The following is a 24,275-nucleotide window of genomic DNA, read 5'->3' as shown; positions in this document are numbered from 1 at the left end:
ATTACATTGTAATCTGCTTTTAAATTTCCCGCCCAGCCACACCCCCCGAATACATCACAACTTACATCACCAGGAAGATGTCACATCTTCCAGGTGATGTGAGTGGCGATGGCGCACCCTGGCTCGTCACTGCATCCACCAAAGCTGCTGCTGCTCACATCTACAGGGAGATGCGAAGCACAATGCAGGACTTCTGCATTGTGCATCGAATCTTCCGGGTGATGCAAGCAGCAATAGTAAATTCCAGGGGTGGTGCCAGCGGTGATTTCCCGCTGGCACCACCCCCAGAATTTACTATTGCTGCTCGCATCAGCAGTTAGATGTAATGCACAATGAAGAAGTCCTGCATTGTGCTTCGCATCTAACTGATGATGCGAGCAGTGGCGTGGCCGGGAACCCAGGTGGTATTTAAAAGCAGATTACTCGGTAATCTGCTTTTAAATTTCCCTCCTGGTCACCCCCCATAATTCAGAAATGTCCTGGCATCAGAGCGGGATCATTAGATCGCCACTGGATTGCGGGGCGCAGGTAAGGATGGCTTTTTTTTTTTTACCCCGAGTGTGACTCGGGATTACTGCTTTTTGCAAGTGGAATCCACCCCGAGTCACACTCGGGACTACCGCTAGGGGGGTTAAGCTTAAAATAAATCATGTGAAACTGCATACACAATTGGTGTAACACCCTTTATAGAAACATTAAGGTTTGCCTGCCACAGAGTTAATTAAACATACATAGATGGAAAGGAAGAAAAAAGACTAAGTTTATGCTGGCAAAAACCAAATTTATATTTGGAATAGCAGAAAGAATGCCAATAAGTAGGTGACTATACAATAAGCACAATTCAGTAGTGAGTACATATGGTAAAAAAGGCTTTCCCCTACAAACCGACGAGGGTAAATGCCTTTAGTGCTAGACATAAGTCGCCTAAATATATGTACTGAAGAATTAGGATGGCAATCGTCTCAATTTCGCCGGTAGGCTTCTTCAGGGGATGGACAGAGACAATTAATGCTACTTTATAATAAAGTACAATACATTTTTCAATAATTATACAAGGAATTAATCATAAAAGTAACCATAACTAGACAATCCTCAATCAGCTGTACCAAACAAATTGACTGTTTTATGATCAATGCGACTGTGCCCTCTTGTCCTTTTTAAGGATCTTTAAGTAAATAATTGGGAAGAAAGTTCTCTAAATTGACCATTTATTTATTTATACAGGGTAATCATATCATAAACGTCTATTCTCAAGGTAGAATAGATTCAGTTCAGCTAATCTCTACTCATAGCTGAGTACCTCCATTCCTTTTATTCCTTTTAGTTGCCCTTCTCTGCACTCTCTTCAATTCCATAATATCCTTTGTATTAATTAACTGGTGCCCAAAACTGGACTGCATATTGTAGATGTGGTCTAACCATAGTTTATTTTTCAATGTTTTACAACTCTCAATATTGAGGATCACTTCCAAACTATTTTGGCCATTTTCTATGCACATTCAATCCTGCACTATCTGCATCTCATCAATCTGGAACAGCTTCTCGACAAAGTTAGCAGTGTGCTATATTTGAGCAATATGTGACCACATATACTGAGCCTAATTTATTATAACTCTCCAAGACTGGAGAAGACAGACTATCATAGGAGAACCTGTGTGATCCAGCAGTTTGTAGATGTAAGCATTTGTCACATCTGTTAACCCTTGGCAACAAGGATGCCTTAAACTACTCATACCCACAAAAAAATAAAGACTTTTAAAGGGAAAAATTTGGGATTTGGAAAATATTAGAAAGAAAAAGCAAGTAAATAGTCTGAAATGGTGATTTATTTAACCACCTGAGCGTTACACTGATTTCTAGATTTCTGTTCCAAAAGCGTCACAGGTTTTCATGAAATTTTTTTGTTTAAATTGTAGACCTGTAACTTACAGAAATATGTCCGAATAGGGTTCTAGTAGATATCATGAATATAAAAAATGTTTGAAACACACAATCGACGCTGGAACATGGACCCGACGCTGGAACACGGAACCGACGCTGGATTAGCACAGCGGGATCAGGTAAGTGGGGATTTTAGTGTAGGCGAAAAATTACGGGGTTATCCAAAAGAGCAAAAATATTTAGTGCGAGAAATTACGGGCTTAGCGGTTAGGGGGTTAAGGGTTGTTCTTATTTGTTTGTTTTCATTGGAGAACAGAATCTGCCAAATACATTATTACAATAAAACAACAAAATATAAACGGTACACACAGTCAGTGGCAGAGTTACTGATATAACTTATTAAAGTACTTACTTGTTGTCTCCAGGAAATCTCGCTCTCTGTAAGCTGCTGTTTTTCAGTTATTAATTCACTATAGAGCTTTTTACCCTCTTCAATCTTCCTTTCGGTGTCCATTAGGTCTGAAGTACACTTTGCCCATATAGTCTCTGAGTGGCTCAAATTATCCCTGTACATGAAGAGGAAAAACACATGGAAAGTTCAACTTAGGGAAATCTGCTGCATATATATTCAGAACCTGACTATAGAACCTGTACCCATGTCCGTCTTTCTCCATTATTCTGTAATTTTGGAAATAGAAGCAAAAGGGAAGTTTGTAGAAAATAAATGATTCCAGACAAATTTAATATATGCCAGCTTTTATGAAAAAAATAGTTTATGTTAGCTAAGGATGGGCAAGAAACAGCTCTCAAAAATAGTGTTAATAATAATATTTATAATTTAAAAAAATAATTTGTCAGGCTACAGAAAATGTAGAATTTAAACATCCGTGTTTGAAGTTCCTATTGATTCCAATAGGCCAGTTCACACCAGAATGTTTTTAGGTGTTTACTTATTAAGGTGCAAACAGAATGAACCCTGCAGTGTTTAAACAGTGTTAAATGCCTATAAAAGCTTGCGAACACCCAAACACGTGTAAAAATATCTAAAACCACTTACAGACACTTCTATTAATTAAAATGAATTGGGTGTTTAAAAGCATTTCTTGCAGTTTATGTGTTTATTTTGGTGGTGGTATTCACCCTGCATTACTTATATCTGTAATAATGTATGCAAGATGATGCCAAGACATTGGAAGTTTGAGCAGTGTGATGTTAAGTAGTGAACTCCAGCTCTTACCTAGCCAAAAGTCACAGATTTTTAAATGGCCTTCTGCTTGCCTATATGGTAAAAAAATTTTACATTAGAATTGAGTCACTTCCAGTGGTACCATCACATCTTCTTGGTGTTTCCATCCCTGGTCCCCTAGCTCCCTCTGCCGGCATTTTGTACATAGAGGGGATATGTGGTCATGTGACCTCTTTGAAAAAAAAACCTTTGAGAGTTTTATGGAAAAATAGGTTTTTATAAACCTTTCCAACCACTTTAATTTTACCCTTTAAAAGTATCTAAACATTAGATAAAAAATGCGAACAGGCAGGCTATTTGTTGCAGAAGGAACAGGCGATTTCACTTTTGCAACAAAATAAACTTATCAGCCTGATTTAAATTTTTATTAACACATGAGTGCAGTGTAACCAGGGATACCTGGCTTTGCATATTGAGCTAAGCTTTAAATAAAAAAGAATTGTTAACAGATATGAAGGTAAGTAGGTTGTATTGCAGAAGAAGCATCACCTGTCCTTTCTGAAATAAAAATCCTGTCTGTTTGCAATTTTTTATTGTGGGACACAGCATATTCAATGAGCAAATGTACGTCAATTATCAGTGTCACGCTCGGAGAGACGGACTACTAGGGGGCGCTATGGCTTGCACGGAGGTGGTCTGAGCCCTGGGAAGGGCCAAGGCGCAGAGTCTAGGAAGTAACCAGGTTTTCTCCAGAGCCTCTGATGGTGAGGATGTTGCGCCACTGGTTACTGCCAAGTTGTGGTACTTGGGCATATCAAGGTGGGCAAAACACGGTACCAAATCGCTAAGCAGTAGGATAGTCAAGGAAAGCCGGGGTGAAGACAGGCAGCAAACAGGAGAGGTCAGGTCACACGCCAGGGGTCAATAGCCAGTGATCCAGGAGACAGACAGCAATGACACAGAGGCCAGTGTGGGCACAGGGAACACAGGAGACACTGGAAACAGCAGGAGGTACAGGAGAAGCAGGGATATCCGCAGGCAGAGAGGAACACAGGAACAGCACATGGAAGCTGGCTGGGAACCAACAAACTGGTCAACAAAGGGTAAACACATGAGTTGGACACAGGAAACACCGGATTAAGCAGCAGGTGTACAGGAACTAGTTCAAATAATTAGGGAGTTTGGCACTAGTATGACTTGTTGCACAAACACAAAATGGAGTCTGTAAGCTAGCTAAGGAGCCAGGGCTGGTTAAAAGGCTATTTTCTGATTGGCCAGCGGCATGGACGGACTTGATAAAGCTTGGAAACTGAGGCACGCCCAGCATGAGAACTGACCACATGCACAGAGGGGAGATGCCTGTGCTTTAGTGAGGAACAGGTAAGTGTGACAATCAGAATATATATAAAAAAGACTGTAAGCAATCTTTTTTTTCTCATACCTACAAACCTGCAGGGTTCTCCTCACTTCAGCCAGCTTGGCTGCCATGACACTCCTCTCTTCATTGGCTTCTGCAGTCACCTTCTCAAAACTCAATATGGCTGCTTTTAGTTTGTTCTCTGCTTCATTAAGCAATAGCGTTGCCTTTGTGAGAAACCAAGTTAAGGATAATGGTAATTATGCAAAAACATGATAGTGTTTGATAAAATCTGAGAAAATAAATGTATAACAACTATAGGAAAAGAGGAGGCAGAACTGGCATCCAAGGTTAGTTTCCCACCAGTGTCAAGAAACACCATCTGAATATCATCATAGATTCCTTTTTTTTCCTTCCCTGGTGCATGTCCCCATTTACCCAAGTAGGGACATCAAACTTTGTGAATAGAAGGGCCAGAAGCAGATACCCAAATCTGTAATATTTATATATATATATATATATATATGTGTGTGTGTATATATATATATATATTTATATATGTGTGTAATATATATATATACGCTTTTTGGGCTGTTTATTTTCATGCATCATGCATAAAATGTACACAGTGTATTCAACAAAACAAAAAAAACTTACTTCTTCTTGTGCCTGCCTTATCTTGGCCATGTCATCACCTTCATGATTAAGCTTTTCATCCAGCAGAGGACGGTGTGTCTCAATAAAGGCAATCTCCTCCTGTAGTCTTGTATTAACTTCTTGTGTCTTGGCTGCTTTCACCTGGGCTGTTTCAAGTTCTTGTTTTTTACGTGAAATATGCCAACGCAGTTCAGAAAAATCCTGCACACAGGCATCGTACTCTGTTTATTAAAAAAAATGCTTTAGTTACTAAAACATCGCTGTAAATGTGTTCTCTGTAAAAGCATTCAAGATTGACCCTACAGCTGTAAAAGGTGCTATTAAAATAAAATGGCAAATGTGAAAAAAACAGTATGGTTCGATTAGCCAGAAAGTTCACATTCACAGAAATTGTAGTACAATGTTGTCATGTTGCAGTCTCACAGTGTACACAGTATAAATATTCAAGGGGACTGCAACCAAGTTTTTTGAAGTTGATGACTAATAAAGACTTTAAGAACCTTGCAATTCCAGATGGAGGAATGTTACTTTTAAATAAATGCTGGTGTTTGTATATTTTAAATTAAAAATAATAAAGGCTTCAAAATCTAGATATAAACAACTTTACTACACTACAGATAGGGGCACATTGTAGTGCACTTCAACTTTTATTAAGTAATGATAAGGCAGGACAGCAACAGGGAGACACGTACAGAGCATTGCAGCCTTTATTAGGAGTGCCTAAACAAGGATCTTCTTAATGGCAGGTCTCAATATTATAAAGAAAGCCGCAGATTTATATGGATTAGGGTTAAAATTACCATACATACCTTACCATACATTTACCATACATACATTACCATAAATTAAAAAGGTTATTAGATTGTGGTGACTGGGTTCACATCTAATTTAAGATAGTGAACACCTTTCAAGATTATAGGCTGTGCCAATATAGATGCCTTTGTTTTTTCTATGCTTGCAGTTTTTTTTTTAACCCACCACTAGACTAAACTGCACTTTAGAACATTTGTACATGCCATTTCTAAAAGGGTTCCTTCCCCAATATCCATACTATAGCTGCATTGACTTTTACTTTAACAACTTTATTTAAAAAAATTTACTAAACATAACACACATCTCAACTGGACACATAATGTTACCCCCATGAAATCTGTGAAATATATTTATTCGCAGAATTTATGTAAGACCTACAAAGTTAGAACATAATTATGCACTTCTTTTTCTTGGCTTAACTCCAGGTTTTGTAAAAACAAATAATTTGTATAAAGTAAACTGCTGCTGATCCACCAGCTTCATTCAGCCCTCGCCCTGAGAGAGCAGGTCATCATTGTGCTACCAAGATCCCATACTCCTGTAGTAATGAACAGCACTTACACTTCATTATGTCATTTTAGTACAGAACCAAGGACCCATGTGGGTCCAAAGACTTGGTCTTTATGTAAATCTCTACACAATATATACTTTGAGACAATTGTATCTATTAAAAAAACATCAGAGGGTATGGGAAAGTTGATAAAAGGCAAAACAGAAGAAAATGTAAAAGCTTAAATTAAAGAATATGCTTGGTTTGTCTACATTTAATACAGGAGCTGAGTTGTTTAAGATTTGGAATTAGTATAAAGTTGAGAGCTCTAGGAATCGATTTGTTTTTTAACTCGAGTCCTTTGACTTGTATTTCTTCAGTGCCTTCTTTGGCATCAAAAATGTTTGGCTGATACACAGTTTTGGATCTCACAAAGATTCAGATGACCACGCAATTTATTTAATGAGCCAAGTCTGTGAAATCACATGTTGGGGTACACTGATACAATCATATTATTTCCTCAAAAATATTTATAGACCAATGAAAGTCATTTGAAATAAAGTGCTATTTACTTCATTATAAAGCATTAATTATCCTGTCATTCAGTGTCCTATTATAGGGTAAAACATGTTTGTTTCACTTGGCTAACCAAAGTCTAAATATAGCAAGCACTGATGTCAAGTAGCTCTTTAGTCATCTAACGGGATTTTTATTAATTAAATTAAACAGACAACAAAGTGCAAATGATAAAACTGTTTAAAAAGACATTTAACTTGGTGTAATCAATTTATCAAGATGTTGTAATTTGTTCAAGCAATATTTCTTACATTATTTCCCTATATTTGTATAAGTACAGCACAGCAAAATGGAGCATGCAAATCAGCATTAATAAGTGTCATTTAGTAAATGAGCTCACTGGAGCAAACACATGGAAATCCAACCTGCTTCCTAATGAGCATATTGCAGAGCCCAATAGTGTCATGAAAAAATGAAATACATACAAACTGCCCAGGAGATGTAAACAGACAAAGTTAAAGACGTGCAATGTATTTTCCTATTGATGACAATGCTAGTGGTATATTGGGGTAGCGGAGGTACACGTTAAAAGTAGGAACATACAAACTGATTAACATGGATGTCCTACAATTTTTACAAAATATGATCACAATGGAAAAAATTACCCATTTTTATAAACCAACCCCTATACACAAATCCCTTCCTAATAAAAAAAATGTGAAGCTGAAAAAATGACTTTGCATATTGCCATATTTTCTATATATTAACAAAGAAGACTACGGCTTTTCATTATTACCACTGGTAAAATATCAATTGAGTTTATAAAGCAGTGAATCTGACATTCACTGAAACATTCCTTGGTGAAGAATCTTCCAGGTCCATGTGTTTTAATGTGTTTTCAATGGTGTCTCAATGAAATTGATTCTCCAACAGGGAATGTTTCAGTAAATGTAGGATTCACTGCCCATTGTCTTTTAATGGAAATGATTTGTTATTTGATTTTAGAAAATGTACATGACAAAAATGACACTTAAAAGTTTCTTACAATATAAAATGATTAAAATTCAATACAAAGTAGAATAAAAAAGGTATTATGTTGATGTTTTCCTAAATACAAATTTAAAGGCTGACTATAGATAAATAGGATAGCTAAAATACTGTCAGTCACATCAATCCTTCTAGAATTATTCTGGAATTATCAAGCCTGGTGCTCCTATCTGAAAAGGTCAGTATACATTCTAACCCCTGGCAACAATGTCATAACAGCAATAAAATACCAAACAATATGCTATTGCTATATAAAAGTTCTAACTAGTCAAAAATCTCCTATCTTTTTGTACTGTGGTGTCCCAATGAGCCATTGCTTTAGCTGTTTCAAAGACTTGACTGCCTTCAGCTCATTTAAAATCACAGCTAAAAACGGCTACTTCACCTATAGCTGGATCACCAGTTCTACTCACTATCTGCTATATAAATACTAAATGCAACGTTACAAAATATTTAGAATGGGAAATATTAGTATGCCAAGAAAAAAAAACTACTTTCTGTGTATATATCCCATTAAGCTATTTCTTGTTTTAATGTATTTTTATAAACACACTTTTGTCCTAAACATTATGCAAACATAATTAAAAATTATGATTTTTTTATATTGCTTTGCTACCTACACCATTATACTTTCATATCCATTCCTAAACATTTTTAGTTAATTAAATCCATATAAAAAATCCTAGGGGAAAGCTGTTGGAATTGTGTATGAACACATTTTTATTTACGCACTTTGGGTTTTATCCTTTGTGATTGATTTTTATGTAGTTTATAGTTTACAAAACAAACTATAAACTAATATTGCACTACATTTAGGTAAACTAACGTAGTTTAACTGACACCGGTGATCTTTTTGGCCATCTGTTTTGGTTACATTTTACCCACTGGCCATTAAAGGAGACGGCATTCTTCCCACTAACCACCATGCTAATACACTGTGAGCTGTGGATATAGTGATTTTAGCAGGGGTTCCCTGAATACCTGAAAGTTATTTCATAAGGTTCCCTCATGTTAAAAGAAAAGCTGCTATAGTAGCATACAGTAATATTCTAAAAGTCATTCTAAACCAGACATGGGCAAACTGCAGGCCGTATACGGCCTAATGTGGATGTTTCTCCGGCCCTTTGGGTGTTCCGCAGCTCTGGCCGGTGCCATCCCCAAGCACGGTTGGGAGAAGGACCCCCCTGTGGGGGTGTACATGGGCCAAAGCCGTGAAACACGTCCCCGGATCTGAGCTTGCGATGAGAGAGTGGGCGGGTTGTGTGCAGTGACAGCCCACCCACTCTCCCATCGCAAACTCAGAGCCTGCGATGGGAGAGTGGGTGGGGTTATGCCATTGTGACGTCACGTCCAGGGGCGTTATGATGGCATAACCCCGCTCACTCTACAATTGACTGGGACCCTCTGGCAAATTTTTTTTTAGATTGTGGCCCCTGACGAAAACGGTTTGCCAACCCTGGTTCTAAACACAATTTAAATTCTTCATACATAATAAATATTACATTTAGCATGGGATCACTGTGAGACCCCCAGTTTCACATCCATTTTACCCAACCCAAAAACTTCAGTTAAATATACCACCAAAATACATAGGAGATCTGTTTTATATGCTAAGGGATCTGTATTTTTTTCAGACCTTCCTGAGTTCCACAAAGCCTTGTCAGGCAACATATCCAGCCTGGTGACTAAATTTGCTTTCCTGTAGTTTGGCAATTCAGTTATTCCCTTCCATGGTCAACGTTGATTAGAAATTGAAGGAGCAACAACCAACTAAAGAGGTCATCTCTAATTTCCTTCCTCCTGTCATTATATTTGCATATGGAGACTACAGCAGAGCCCGACTCCCATAATACTGCTCATTCCTCCATTGCACAGGGAATTTCAGTAAACCTAAATAAACTTAAATTCAGATACTTTACACTAGTTGCATTTCATTTTTAAAACATAATTACTAGTTACCATCAGGACAAAATAGAACACTGTACCTTTTTGCACAGCCTCAGGGAGAATATTTAGCTTCCACAGGGAAAGTACATCAATTTGTCTGAGTAGACCTTGCTTTCGTTTGTTTTCCAGGTTCAGAGCCTCTTCTGCTTCTTGACGGTCAGCTTCTAACCGCCAGATCAACTTTATTACCTCTGAAATTACAGCTTCTGTGTCAAGCTTTAAAGATACATCTGCTCCAGGCTCCAAGGAATCTGAGAAACAGAACAGTTAGGTGCGTTATCTATAATATTTAACAGTACCTGTAACGTTGGAGGTGACAATATGTTGCAAATTAGTCACATAGTAAATGTAGTTGTGTGAATCTGTCCTAAGCCTAACTTAGTAATTGTTACCGTGTTTACTAAGTACACAGTTCTTGGTGCACTAAAAATCATATTACGCTTGCCCAGTTAACATTAAATGACTGCTGAACCATGCCACCAGCTTATTGTTGCTGAAATACCCTGGAAAACAGTATTTGGAATCACAAAATACTGTTTATGGTTATTTCAGGATCTGATTTAGCAGATGAAGATTCAGTAAGTAAAGATTTATAAGACAAAGGTTATCTACTTTCCTTTCATAAGGATGCATATTGACACTTGAACAAAGAAGGTAGCATATTTGGCAAGGTTAGTGACAGACGGCTATTGTGTGTGTATTAGTATCTTTAACTTTAGACAATTTGGTCAGTAAATAGACAAAAATTTGGCTTATGAACCACAATCAAAAATGTAAAGTTATGAGCGGAATTATTTGGGTAAGAGGCAAATCTCAAGGATGAGTTTTTAGAACATTACTGTTTATAAATGAAAAAAGTACCATTTCTTTTTTTGCATATGGCACAATGTTATAAAGTGAAATCCAGTAATTCTTAAAAGATGGCATGGATGCACTAGTTTATTTTTAGAGTACAAGGTAGGAGCTGGTTTACTCCAATGCCCTGGTATCAATGGCCTGTAAATTGCAAATTGTTGAAATTGGCAGACCTTGGTCAGTCCTTTCTCTCAGCCCTCAACCTCATTACCCAATTAGGAACATGCTCGGGCTTGTGGGATATCATATGCTACCTCTGGATTATTTTGCCCCTATGCAGTTTCAATTCAGTCATCTGAAATGGGTGGACAAGCTCACACACTTGGGAGTGAAACTTAACTGCTCTCCAATAGATTTCATTGCCTTAAAGATTCTGCCCATACATCAAAACTAAATTAAACTAAACACCCTGTGATGGGTCATATCTTTATGGTCAATTTTGTTCTCTCTAGAACAAAGTTTTATATATTATTTGGTCTATTTTTTGTCCCACCCAGTGATTTTGTTGCACACTTACTAACCTCCCAAATACTTTTCTGCAAATATTGCCTGAAAATATCCCACCGCTGAACCACATTTATAATGCAGTTGTAATGTGCTACTCATTGTTTTATGCTTTTTTGTTTCTGTTAATAAACTATTTGAATAAAAAAAACCTCAACAGTGGCTCTAAGCTTTTTCTGTTGGGTTTCCTAACTCTCACTAAAGTTGGGCTTTTACAACATCCTCCAATTTGCTACTAGGAAATCTTTATCTGCCAACAGACACCAGAATTAGCCAAGACATGACAACAATCACAGTGAGAAAGTAGGCAACAATCACAATCACAGTGAGAAAGTAGGCCATAGCCTCTGATTCAGACAGCTTGTTTTCAGGCTGACCAACATATAGAGGTATTAAAATACAAAGTGAATTATGGGTATTGAGCCAGACTTTAGAACCATTATTTCAAGAACATCTAAAAGAATTTGTACAGCTTTGCCAAAAGTCTTGTATATCATGCAATTATCAAACTACACTCTGCATCCAGATTGGGGCAGCTATCTTAAACTGGCTATCATTGTCATATTAGTGAACATTCTGCCATATGCAATGCAAATTCATCACCTCACTACCAACACTGTGCTTGTTTTATTAAAGGTCTCTAAGACTGGAGAGGATACAATTTCATCAGCTTCCACTGATTTGTAGTAAACCTTTCTTAATGCAAAGGATTCAGCAGCCAATAAAAAAAAATCAGCCTAAATGCTTTAATGCATAGATAGATTTTAGTGGTGATATTTTTAATTAAAAAAGGTTTAAAAGAAAATAAAAAAGAAAGAAGATCCAATACCAAAAACTGAGAGATTATTCAAATATGATTAATATCTATCCACAGCTCGCAAAACGGATACAGAAGTACTGCTGGCAGAGCAGACTGTTACGGATTTGACTATTTTGGGTTACTACTTTTACATATTTTTGTGATCAGAAGTGTAATTTATTACATAAATCTTTAGCCATGCAAAATTTATATTTGGTTTATGTTTCACTAATTTCTATAGCAGTGAATTGTACAACACTGACTTTAAACAGCAATGATCAGATGATAAAATCAAGTGTTACCAAAAACAGTACTTTATTTTATTGGCTCTACAAAACATATAAACTAAAATATCTGTATTTTATTCAGTCTTCCATCTCCCTCTAGTGGCTATTATGGTGTTTCTTACATAAATGGAAACGGACAAATCGTCATGCCCATGAAAAGAGATGTATAAATACCATACTATTTGTTCGCAGGAAAAAAAAAGACTATCTACCAAATAACTGGATACATCGGGCATCATCATATCACATACCAGTAACATTTTTATTCCAAATTTATAATAATACATAACATGAGAAAAAGTCAGCTTTCCTGGGTTTAATTTAGCTCATATTTGTTTTCCTGCGGCTACTGCTTCTAAAGTTTTAAGCTGATGCACCGAGCAAGACAAATATATGTATTATTTTTATACCACTGACATCAATGAGAGGTGATATTTATTGCTAAAACAGTGTTTATTATCACTACCACTCACCGCAATGACAGCAGTGTTATTATTACTGACACCAACAAAAAAGGGGATTTTTATTACTTACAACAGAAAGTTGACCACCACTTCCCAGAAACCCTTGCAAAGTCATGTCTGTGGCAGAGTCACGTTCAGGATTTTTACCTGATATGTGCATGTGTTTTCCTGGAAAATATTCGAATTTGCAACTCATACAAATGTGGCGATTGAACCCTTTTAAGTTTAACACTACTGCTCTTATTTAATAAAGGACACTAATATGGGAGGATGAGAACTTCCCCCTGTGCCAGTGATTATACTATTTATGAAGCTGGTAGCCCTGAAGTCATTTAAACATGGAGGGAATTAAATACCTAAATGTTACCTGTTAAGATCTGTGATAACGGCATTAAAGTCTTTCAGCATAGACTTTGTGACTCTGAGAAGTACCATGACCGAATATTAAGGTCCGAAAATGAAAGATGATTTGGGAAGATATTGAAAGGTGTGTCACAATCATATCTTTAAAAAACAACCACCATTCAACATTATTATTATTATTACACAGTACTTTTATAGCGCCATCATATTACGCAGCGCTGTACAATGTTCATAGTCATGTCACTAACTGTCCCTCAAAGGGGCTCACAATCCAATATGAGGTAGGGACCTCAGTTATATGTCACTAATATAGTCTAAGGTCAATTTTTTTTTTTTTTTGGGGGGGGGGCAAATAACCGAACTGCATGTTTTTGAGATGTGAGAGGAAACCCACGCAAACACCCGGAGGAAACCCACACAAACATGGGGAGAACCTGCAAACTCCATGCAGATAGTGTCCTGGCCAAGATTCCAAAGTGGGACCTAGAGCTGCAAAGGCCAGAGTACCCGGTCAAACATGATCATTAATCACTATAGCACTTTGCATGGAACAATTCATCAGCCCATAGGTAAATTCCTAGAAATGCAACGTTTTATACCATATTGTAAATATACTTTTAACAAAACTAACCTTTATCAAATAGACCAACTCCCATAATTCGCAGGATTGGAGATTCCACTGGGACATCAATATGTTCCTCTTCGTTGCACACACTAAATGCACTGGAAAAAGGTAATTTAAATCTTAATAAAAACTTTGTTATTATCTCACAAAGCAAGTACAATGAAATCTTTTTACCTTAAACCAATATGATTTAAAGAAAATTAATGTCAGTTATAAGAAGTTTGGCAGTATTCATGCTACTTAGGTTTAATTAGTAAACTACTGAGGTTTTTTTTCTAATCTCAGTAAGGCAACTTTGATAAAGACGTGTACAAAACTTTGTTTAGGCTTCATCTGAGCAGTGAAGCTGGAAATAGTCAATTAACATTGCCACTAAACAGGGATAGGTATAATGTATGAACAGAAATTTACTGTATGTATCTAATTTGCATAGATTTGTTTTTTATTAAACTTCTCATAAAGCACTGATCAGTGGGTATATAAGTTTATGCTGACAGAACAACAAATACTATACAAATAAAATAGCAAATTTTGCTTAAAATTAGAATTTAAAAAAAACTGTGCAAGACATTTTTTAAATGTCTGCTTCTTACACTAATAATAAATGTGTCCTTGGACATAAATTAACCATTTAATCTAGGTTTTAAACCACTCCAATAATATATAACGGCACTGTCAAGATAAGTATCATGTGTAAAAAATAATACAAGCTACATGTAAATACTTATTACTGGTACATATAAGTAAAAAAATATACTTATAAAATGTTCAAAAAAACGTATTCTTTTCTTGTCAGTAAGTGGGGACACTTGTTAAATGTGAGTAGTATGGTTTTATTTGCATTTTAGAAAATAAATAAGTATACTCAATACTGGCTATTCTCTTTATGTTTCCTTCCATACCCTGAGGAATTATTCCTGAAGACTTTTAAGTTCAGGTTAGCAGTTAGCAACCATTGCCTTTACTGCTCTTATGCACCTACTGGCAACCACCAAGTGCCCGGAAGCAAAAACAGGAGCTAACCGCTTGTTTTTTTTCAGGCAGGTTGGAAGCGTTTGTCCAGGCGTTGGTGCAAGCAGATGATTAGATGTATATATACACATATATATATATATAAAAACAAAGTAAACGCAAATGGCTTTTCCCTGCAAGTGATCAGTGGCATCATCCCTGTCCAATAAAGTAACAAACTTTACAGCCTCCCAACTAGGTTTCAAAACTTCCAGGCAAAATAGTCTGTCTTTTCCTGTTGCCTTGTTACAGCACAAATTTGCAAGCAATGTCTCTGAACACACTCTCCCCAGTGTCCAGCTGACTAAATTATCAGCCCAGTTGGGAAAAACCAAGCTCCATAAGACTGGGAATCCACTCCACCCTGCTCTTGTGCCATTCCCAGTGTATATTTAAGGACTTCAGGATACAGATATCAGTATTGATAGCAAATATATGATTGGAAATGGTATACTTTCTTTTATTTACCTCAATGTAGAGGAACAGATTTTACCTGTCACTTGACCATTGTTTGATGTGCCCCTAAAAGATTCTTGGTTGAGAATCTGACCAGTTAATTTCTGAATAATCAGATTTTCCATGACACCATAACCCCCATAAAAGTGTGCCTCCGTAGTCATTTGGGAGCTCTGCCCACCAGCCAGCCCTGCCTTTTTGACTAACGAAAGTTCTCAGATGGAATGCAGCGTACACTAGAAAAAAATGTAGTTTTCATGAAAAATGTAGTATATAATTGTAAGAGTTAAAGAATCGGGATCAGGCTATGTGGTAATGAGAATGTCAAAAAGTGAGGGAACCTGAAAATGAGAGGTTATAAACAGTGACATTTTTTTTACACAGGGACTGTGTACATAAACATGTTTACTGCTTTATTAAAAAAGGAAATAATGCAAATGACAATAAATTGCAGGAATTACTGATTAGGAATATTATTCTTACCATGTGGCACTTCTTTTCTGATCAATATCCTATTGTTGAAAAAATGAAGACAGAACAAAATCATTCTGTAGTAAATTATTAATTTATTTCTTATATAAGAAATTAAGATTTTCAGATAAAACATAGAAAACATAACATTTCAGTATACATCTACATTTTAATTAGACTATTTGTTGCATTTATGAGCATAAAGCAAAATCCTAATACACATATATGTAGCACCTCAGCACCCAACATGCTTATGCATTTTCAAAACAATTTTTTTAGTTTTCTGATAATAGTTTAATATAGTTTTAGATCTTTACTGCTGACCACCAAATATATGGTATTGAATAGTATACTATATTGAGAAAATATGCTGTGACAACAAAATGATCTTGCCTTTTCTTTCTAACATTAGGGGTATGAATACCATTGGTATATTTGCCTTATAACTATTGACAATGTGTTTAATAATACTGCACAAATGTAGGTTTTGTACTACAACATTCTGATATGTGGGTAACTTTATACATTCATTAAAAAAAAAAAAAAATAATCTAAATCGCTGAGCCATTTTAGGATCTTAGTGAAGGTGACAAAATAAAAATAATTGTGTGCATGATATGGTGTCTAGACCTACCCTTAGCACTGCTTCCCTAGCACGTTGAACCCTGCTACCACCCAGTAAAAATCCTGTTATAGAGAAATCTTATTACTCCTTCCCTATGTGCTCCATAGCCCCATAATGCAGTAAATAGAACAGAGAAAAACAATAGTCAAGAAAAGACAAGGCTATGTGTGCAAAGGAAAACTGTAGAAAACACTTTAGGTGTGGCAGTGCAGCAAGAAGTGAAAATATGGGTTCCAAGGAGTGCTTAGAGTGTAGGTTTATATTGGCTTTGATTATTTTTCTTTGCTTTTCATAGGTCTTTAGAGGTACTACATGCATACTGCCATATCGTAAAGGGTTCATTAATTGGGGCTAAATCTAACCCTACAAACATTTTTATTAAATTTAAGTCTAAATATATAAACAGTTGGTGGTAGGGTGCCATGAACTGATCATTTTTTAAATTAAAAGCTATTTGAAATACCGGTAGTTAAAATTTGTCTTGTCAGGCAGATTTAACTGTGTGATCAATGGTCAGAGGGTTGTGTGCTGGCCACTTTGGCTTAAGAATATCACTGCTTAAGGGAGTTGTTCCAAAAGGGAGTTGTTCCAAAGAGATAGAAGTTTTAGCTTAGTGTGTTTGAAATGACTGCACATTTAGTCTTTATTGTTACAGTGACCCTGGAAATACAGATTATTGCTATTATGTGTTAAAGAAAACTGTGAACTTAGATCTAAAAATTAGTTTGTGATAAATTTAAAAAATGGGAAGAAAGGAAATCTAATTCTTTTTGTTGCTTACCTCCACAAACCCATCTTTAATCTTCCCTTCCAACTTCTCTATATGATGAAGTGCCTTGTTAACACAAGGCAATGGAGTATTCACCAGTTCACAGCTACGTCGTCTTGCCAGATCTACAGAATCCATACTTTCAACCAGACCTGAAAATAGACCAGTAGAAGAAAAACATCTTTTTAAAATATGAATTCATAATTTTAGTCTCTGAGAAAATCTGTAGAATGATTAGTGTGTTGTAAATGTCAAATTAATGATCATTTGCATCTCCACAATTACAGCCACGAGCATGATAACTAAAAGTTGATAAGGAAAAAAATTCTGCTACTAAATATACAGTATATAACCAATATCCCACTTCTGTAGAAATGCGTGTGTTGTTCAATAGAACTCCTCTGCTTTTAAAATACCCTACTAGGTGCTCGGCCACTCTAAAGAAAAAGAAGCCACAATCTTTCTGTGCAGTAACTCATAACAGTCAATCCTTCTTGTCTTAGTAACATTTCAGCAGACTGAATACTGATTGGTTGCTATGGGTTATTGCCTTCAAAAAAATTAGAAAATAAAGAGTATTTGTCAGGTTACATTCAGGGAAGGATAGCGACAGACAGGCTTTTATAGGCGATGTGATGTTTGTATTTATTTTTGTTTTTTGTGAACAGTTAATAATAAATGGTCCTAAAACTAACAAAGACCAACTGTTTTAAACCAAAAAATACTATATTATAATGTGAATACAAGTGACAATAAAATTAATATTATGCCAACATATACTAGTTGTTGCACAAAGTAATCTTAATTACTATTTTGCTGGTCAGAAAGATATCTCAAGGTGCCCAAAGCGTTTAGCTTTCGGTTTCCTCAGGGGAAAGTTGAGATCAATGATTTAAGATCACAATATACAATAAAATGTAAGGGACAGCTGGGTCATTGTATCCCTGGAAAATTGATAATGACGTTAAATTTTGAGGTCTGGCTGCAGATATATAGAGAGAAAAATGTTCAAACAAGGATTCCCAGATAGGTAAGCTGAAATAGGATCCAGATTCTAGTTACTGTAGAAGTCAAGGATATATTCATATATTATCAAGAAATATATCAAGAGATGAGATATCTTGTAGTGTCAGAATATTCAGTATCCCAAAATCACAAGCACACTATGGCTATTAGGGTGTTCCGAATCGCTGTATTGTAAGTTAATATCCAAACAATATAGATGATCCTGATTCCAGGATATAACTGCAGTGAATTTCTACCAATGCTTCTAGTTAGGGTGAAATGATTTTGGAAAGTATGGTGATGATTGATAAGTTAAAGAAGATGAAACTTACAATACAGCTATTCAGGAACACCCTAATAGCCATAGTGTGCTTGTGTTTTGGGGATACTAAATATTCTGACACTACAAAATATCTCATCTCTTGATAAATTTCTTGATAATATATGAATTTATCCTCGACTAACTAGAATCTGGATCCTATTTCAGCTTACCTATCTGGGAATCCTTGTTTGAACATTTTTCTCTCTATATATCTGCAGCCAGACCTCAAAATTTAACGTCATTTCAATTTTCCAGGGATACAATGACCCAGCTGTCCCTTACATAATATTGTACATTGTGATCCTACATCATTGATCTCAACTGTCTCCTGAGGAAGCCGAAAGGCCATTTGCATCGGGCACCTTGAGATATCTTTCTGACCAGCAAAATAGTAATTAAGATAACTTTGTACAACAATTTGTATATGTTGGCATACTAATAATTTTATTGTCACTTGTATTCTCAAATTATATTATAGTACTTTTTTGGTTTAAAACAGTTGGTTTTTGTTAGTTTTAGGACCAATAATTAACTGTTCACAAAAAAACAAATACAAACATCACATCGCCTCTAAAAGCCTGTCTGTCTCTATCCTTCCCTAAATATACTCTTATTTATCAGGCTAGGCAATATTTTATACCTTACCTATATTAAAGTAGAAATCCCTCCCACAACTTAATCGGTATTTGTCAGGTATAAAGTGCAGAAATCCCTGTGGCAGCTGTTAATCCCCAATTTTACAACCAATTCCATGGCCATTTTGACAAGCAAAGCTCCAGGATTTTTACTATAGAAGTGAAGTTTGCATACCTATTCCTGTCTCCTGTACATTTGATTGGGTCATTGAAACTGGCTGTCACAGTAATGGGGAAATAGAAATGTGAAGAAAACATGCTGCCGCAATGATTGCACTTTAAACCATTTTTATTAACATTAGTGCCTGTTTAAGTACAAGGACTCTTTCATGAATAAGGTGTTATGTCCACCAACAGAGAAATCTGAGTTTGTATGCTGAGATGTATGAGATGTATGTTGACATGCTACATCAACCACAATTTTATATTTTAATATTTAAATATTTGTATGTAGTCATGTAAATAAGTAAGTATACCCATGGAAACTCAGACCCCCTCACCCCAATATGGGGTTACCACAAATGGCAGTTTTGGATTGATTGTTCAAATTTATGTCCATGGTGATGAATAAAGGGTCTAATTTATTAAAGCTCTTCAAGACAGGAGAAGATAAGCTGTCATGGGAAAACCTGGGTGATCCAGAAATTCTGGAATAGATATGGTTCAGAATTTAAACAATGTGTATGCATCAAACATGCCATGCATGTGGGTAGCAGGTATAATACAACCAGATGCTTTATCATTTTAATTTTAGACGGACTAACGATCCTAATGCAAGGGAAGGGGGAGAGGGCACAGCAGGGTGCCACTCCGTCGCTCCCCCCCTCCCCTCTGCATGGAGCAGAACAGTTCTGTATGTACAGTGCTAGTCGTTGGAAAGAATCATGAAAGATCCTTTCCAACGACTATTATTGCATGTGTGTATGCAGCTTAAAGGAAAGCTTTATCTGCCCTGGAAAAAAAATGTACATAAAATTGTGTATAAGATAATATAGAAGGTATAAAACTTTTGTCTGAAAAACAAAATAATGTGAAGTAGGTATATAGCTGCCAATATGTAAAAAAAACTATTTGTGTTGTATCAACTTAACCTATTTATTTTTATTTATAATTTAAAAAAGATGTTTTATACAAATTTTGATAAACATAACAATGATCTTTGTAAACATTCAGTATACAACTAAGGCTACGTAAACAGGTGCAATAATTATCGTTAGAAAATGAAAGATTAACGACCGATCAATGATAATGCACGATTATTTTGAACGATCATATTGTGCACAATTCTGCACATGTTAAATCAATTCGATCCTTCAAAAAAAATCCACCAATAATGTACAGACACTAGATACGATTATTTGAATGATGCAGAAAGTTACATGTACAGAAGAAAGAGTATTACAGAACAATCCACGATCACTGAACGACCGTACACACAATAGATAACGAATGATCGTTGCCCAATCAGATCAGCGACATTCCTTGTTCATCAGTGTGGTTGTGCACTTTTTTTGTTAACGGTTATTGGACGATCGGTCGTTAGTCAAAATATAAGATAATTATTGCATGTGTGTATGTAGCCGTAGCCAGGTCTGGACCAAGACACAAGCGGGGCACAGATGAGGAGAAAGCCTATCCTGTTTTTGCATCAGACCGCGGTGTCCTTCCCTGTGCAAAACTAAGCTGCTAAATTGACAGCTAAGTCCTGCGGATAACAATGTGTTACCACTAACACTGCTTCCCTGCGACTGTGACAGCCACCTGCTCTCTATCAGGAGCGCTGTTTTATCCAGGTAAATAGGTCACAGCAAATGGCTGTCTATGATTTAGTACAACCTAAAAACAATGAATACATCTGTCTACATTGTATCAACGTTTCCGTGTATCTTACTGCAGTAGACTTTTATGTAAATGAGTAATCTGTAAGCTTTAATTGTTAAATTAATCAGCAGTCAGCTATTAAGTAATTATCAAAATGCCAATTATATAAATAGATAAATAGTGCTTACCGCAATTTATATTGTTTGAAGATAAATGTTTAGCCATTTTAATTATTGGATTGCTCTGTTTAACAAAAAACATTGAAGCAAATAAATAATTTGATAACTAACATATATATCTTAAATATTAAGAGAAGAAAATGCTTGGATTTGCTTTTTGAAGATGAATATTTTGTCTCAGATCCACCTAGAAGTTTGGATTTTTCCCCATGGACATTTTTATTTCCTTCCCCCACAACAAACAAATTACAAATTCACACCCATATATCCTTGCCACCTTGTCGTAATGCCAGTATTATTTTTTTCAATGTCTACTTTATGATGTGGCACCTGAAATCTTAGGTGCCACATATGTGCTAAATGGAAGGGTCTGCCCAACATATTAATACCTGGTGCTCCTTTGTTTGCCAATCTCACTGTGCATGGGTGATATAGGCAAACCCTCCTCCATGTTAAAAAAGCCTGCTGGTATGCATAACGTGGGTATCCCATTCTGTCTTTATCGCCGCAGGGGAGGGGCTTCAACCTTTTTTTTTTTTTTAAGTTTTTACCCCCCCCCCCCCCCCAAAAAAAAGAAGATGATTTTTGGTACAGTTGTCCACTGTTTTATGTAAAGTAAAACCTTTAGTTTAGGTCCAGTTTAGGATTGTAGGGGGTCTGTTAGGGTGGATACTGATCGCTAATTTGTTTATTTTTTTGGCAATAGTCTTTTCTGAAATAGAAGCTGGGAATTCCAAAATGCCCATCCTTCAGCTTTCTTCTTTTAAGCTAGACAAAAATTTGCAATATAATGCATTTTAAACTTGGACATTTTTTTTAATGCATGCAAAATATTTAGTAGCCATGTGTATGTTACAGTCATGCTCAATATTGGATCAGGATACAGTAAGGCAAACAGATATCCCATGTGATAGTAAAGAAACGTGGTACTCCCTACCAACATTCTACCACTGGAGCAGGAGAGCTGGATTTACCCATGATACTGAATATAACCCATTACCATCACTTTCAATTTTTTTTTTTATTTTGTGAACATTTAGTTAAAACATGAAAAAGAAAAAATCTTACAAAGTTATTACTATGAAGGACAATTCAATGTATCTGCTGAATAATTCTTTATATAACCTGTATCTATATAATAGGTACTCTATATGACAAATGGAATTAAAGTCATGTTATAGGAAATGAGTTGCTACAGTAAGAGTATGCCTGTCAAGGTGTAGTAGGTAGGTGATAGGGCTCCTGATCAGACCAATTTGTGACAGCCCAGAGAATTCAGTGTAGACTCTTACAAGCGTATCAAACATTTGCACTTGTGGTTAACGCAATGTACAATTTTCTCTGCTGTGATGTATCACTAGGTTACAGACACACAGATGCATGCAAAACCTTTTCAGCTTTGATACTGGATTTATGTGCACTGAATTTAAATTGAATATGAGCATAAAGGATCAGCATATAGTAATAGATACTATGCATTCAACGCCTGGGGATCCTTAAGCACTCTGAGAGAGATTAAGGAGAGCCATGCATTTTGCCAGTAGAATTTAATTCCACCATACCCACAACACTTGATAAAGATTAATTTAAAATTGCATACATTTAATCACAAGTCTTTTGCCCTCTGGGAGCAGGATGGCAAATGTATATTTCTTCCACATTATTAGCCATTCAACCATGTTTAGGTGACTTTTTCATGGTTATCACTTACTGTATATATTGTTTGATTTAAAAGTAATTTGGTTTTAACACCGTTGCAGGTATGTGAAAGAAAGCTCTTATTACAAAAAGAAACTAAATGAAATAGTTGTACATACCAATTTGTTATTCTGTGTTCCTAACCCCTTTCAAGAAAATCTGCATGCTGTAATTTTCTGTTGAAAAAAATAAAAAAAGTCATTTTGCAAATCTGACAACTAGAAAATGTTATGGCATGAAACTAGTTCAGAACTCTCCATTCATACTTGTCTGTTCGGCTCACTTATTTTGCCTACAAATCTACAAAGAGAATAAAGATCAGATCACAAACATCCCTGTAAAAAAGGGTTCAGTAATAGTAAGATGGGTTAATGTAGATGGGGTTACCAGTAATGATAAGATACTGCCAATTGTGATCAACATGTGAAAATACAGAGCCTAGAGAATTTCCTATTCCAACGCTAGATTAATAATGTAAAAGTTATGGGTAATGTAAGACATGCCATCCAGCTTAAAAACTTGCTCAGTAAATGAGCTGGAAAAAATCATTAATATGTTTAGAACAATAAGAACCTGCAATAAAGTTTGTAAAAAAAAAAAAAACCTTTGTTAGGTACACTCTAGAATATTTACAGCCAAACACTAGCTATTAGCTAGAGTGTTCTCCCCAGCCCCCTTTTAGCTGGACGGAACACCCGGCACTTTTCAGTAACCACCCGGCTGTTTTTGGGTGATTACTGAGAAGTTGGGTTACAATACAGGGGCTGCCACCCTTCTACAATTTCTTACCAACCGGCTTAAAAAAATTACTGGGTTGAACACTGAGCTAAATTAAGAATCTTGCTGCGTTAATTAAATAGGCAATAATTGGCAGACTGGCATATATACACCCTTCCTGCAAACACAATTTCTTTCAAAAACATCCATTAAAATGTACTATCTGCCAGTCTGAACTATGCCACCAAATACCTGGGCTTTTGGCTATGTGAACAATATAGGTACAGCATTGTCTCCAGGAAAGGTATTTCAGCTATTCTATAACTTGATATTTATGTAGGCAAGACTCCGAACACAGAGAATATGACCTCAATAAAATACCACTTCACATATTGGAACACAATGAATATATAAACGACATTGAAATCATCTGCTAAATTATATTCATCATTCATTCCGGTGTGCCTGTAGACTAATCTACAGGTATTAATAACATTTCCATAATCACAGAATTTCAACATCAGGCACCCAGCGAAGTACAGTGGAGAAGTTGAATATATTAATGACCCTTTTCACAATAAAAAAAAAAAACGCCTGAAATGCTGACTTTTTCACTAGTTAAAGACATTTTAAAAAATCCACCCATGTGCAAGATGTCATATGGATGACTAGGATGTCATATGTAAAACTATGATGACAAATGTATGTGTATGATGTATAACGTCGTATGTATTATGTCATATGTATCTTCATAATGTCATATGTATGTGGATGA

The 24,275-nt window shown here is 36.0% G+C and overlaps 1 protein-coding gene across 2 annotated transcripts in view; it reads right to left on the bottom strand.

Moving 5' to 3' along the window:
- The window catches only part of CCDC178 (coiled-coil domain containing 178), a 152,921-nt gene that overhangs the window by 127,497 nt on the left and 1,149 nt on the right, over nt 1–24,275 (bottom strand). The window contains exons 2-10 of one of the 2 annotated variants that reach the window (XM_072411269.1): nt 22,903–22,959; nt 21,095–21,149; nt 17,136–17,275; nt 15,742–15,770; nt 13,798–13,889; nt 9,933–10,145; nt 5,082–5,302; nt 4,509–4,651; nt 2,294–2,447 (exon numbers count right to left, since the gene is read on the bottom strand). In XM_072411269.1, coding sequence (XP_072267370.1) covers nt 2,294–2,447; nt 4,509–4,651; nt 5,082–5,302; nt 9,933–10,145; nt 13,798–13,889; nt 15,742–15,770; nt 17,136–17,275; nt 21,095–21,131 — 1,029 coding nt within the window. In that variant the 5' untranslated portion in view covers nt 21,132–21,149; nt 22,903–22,959. The remainder of the gene's footprint in view (nt 1–2,293; nt 2,448–4,508; nt 4,652–5,081; nt 5,303–9,932; nt 10,146–13,797; nt 13,890–15,741; nt 15,771–17,135; nt 17,276–21,094; nt 21,150–22,902; nt 22,960–24,275) is intronic. The other variant, XM_072411270.1, reaches the window with a different exon arrangement.

The sequence above is a fragment of the Pyxicephalus adspersus genome, chromosome 5 (assembly GCF_032062135.1).
Source record: "Pyxicephalus adspersus chromosome 5, UCB_Pads_2.0, whole genome shotgun sequence".
Taxonomy (NCBI): domain Eukaryota; kingdom Metazoa; phylum Chordata; class Amphibia; order Anura; family Pyxicephalidae; genus Pyxicephalus; species Pyxicephalus adspersus.
Note: the sequence above shows the minus strand (reverse complement) of the source record. Positions and strands in the feature narration are given on the sequence as shown.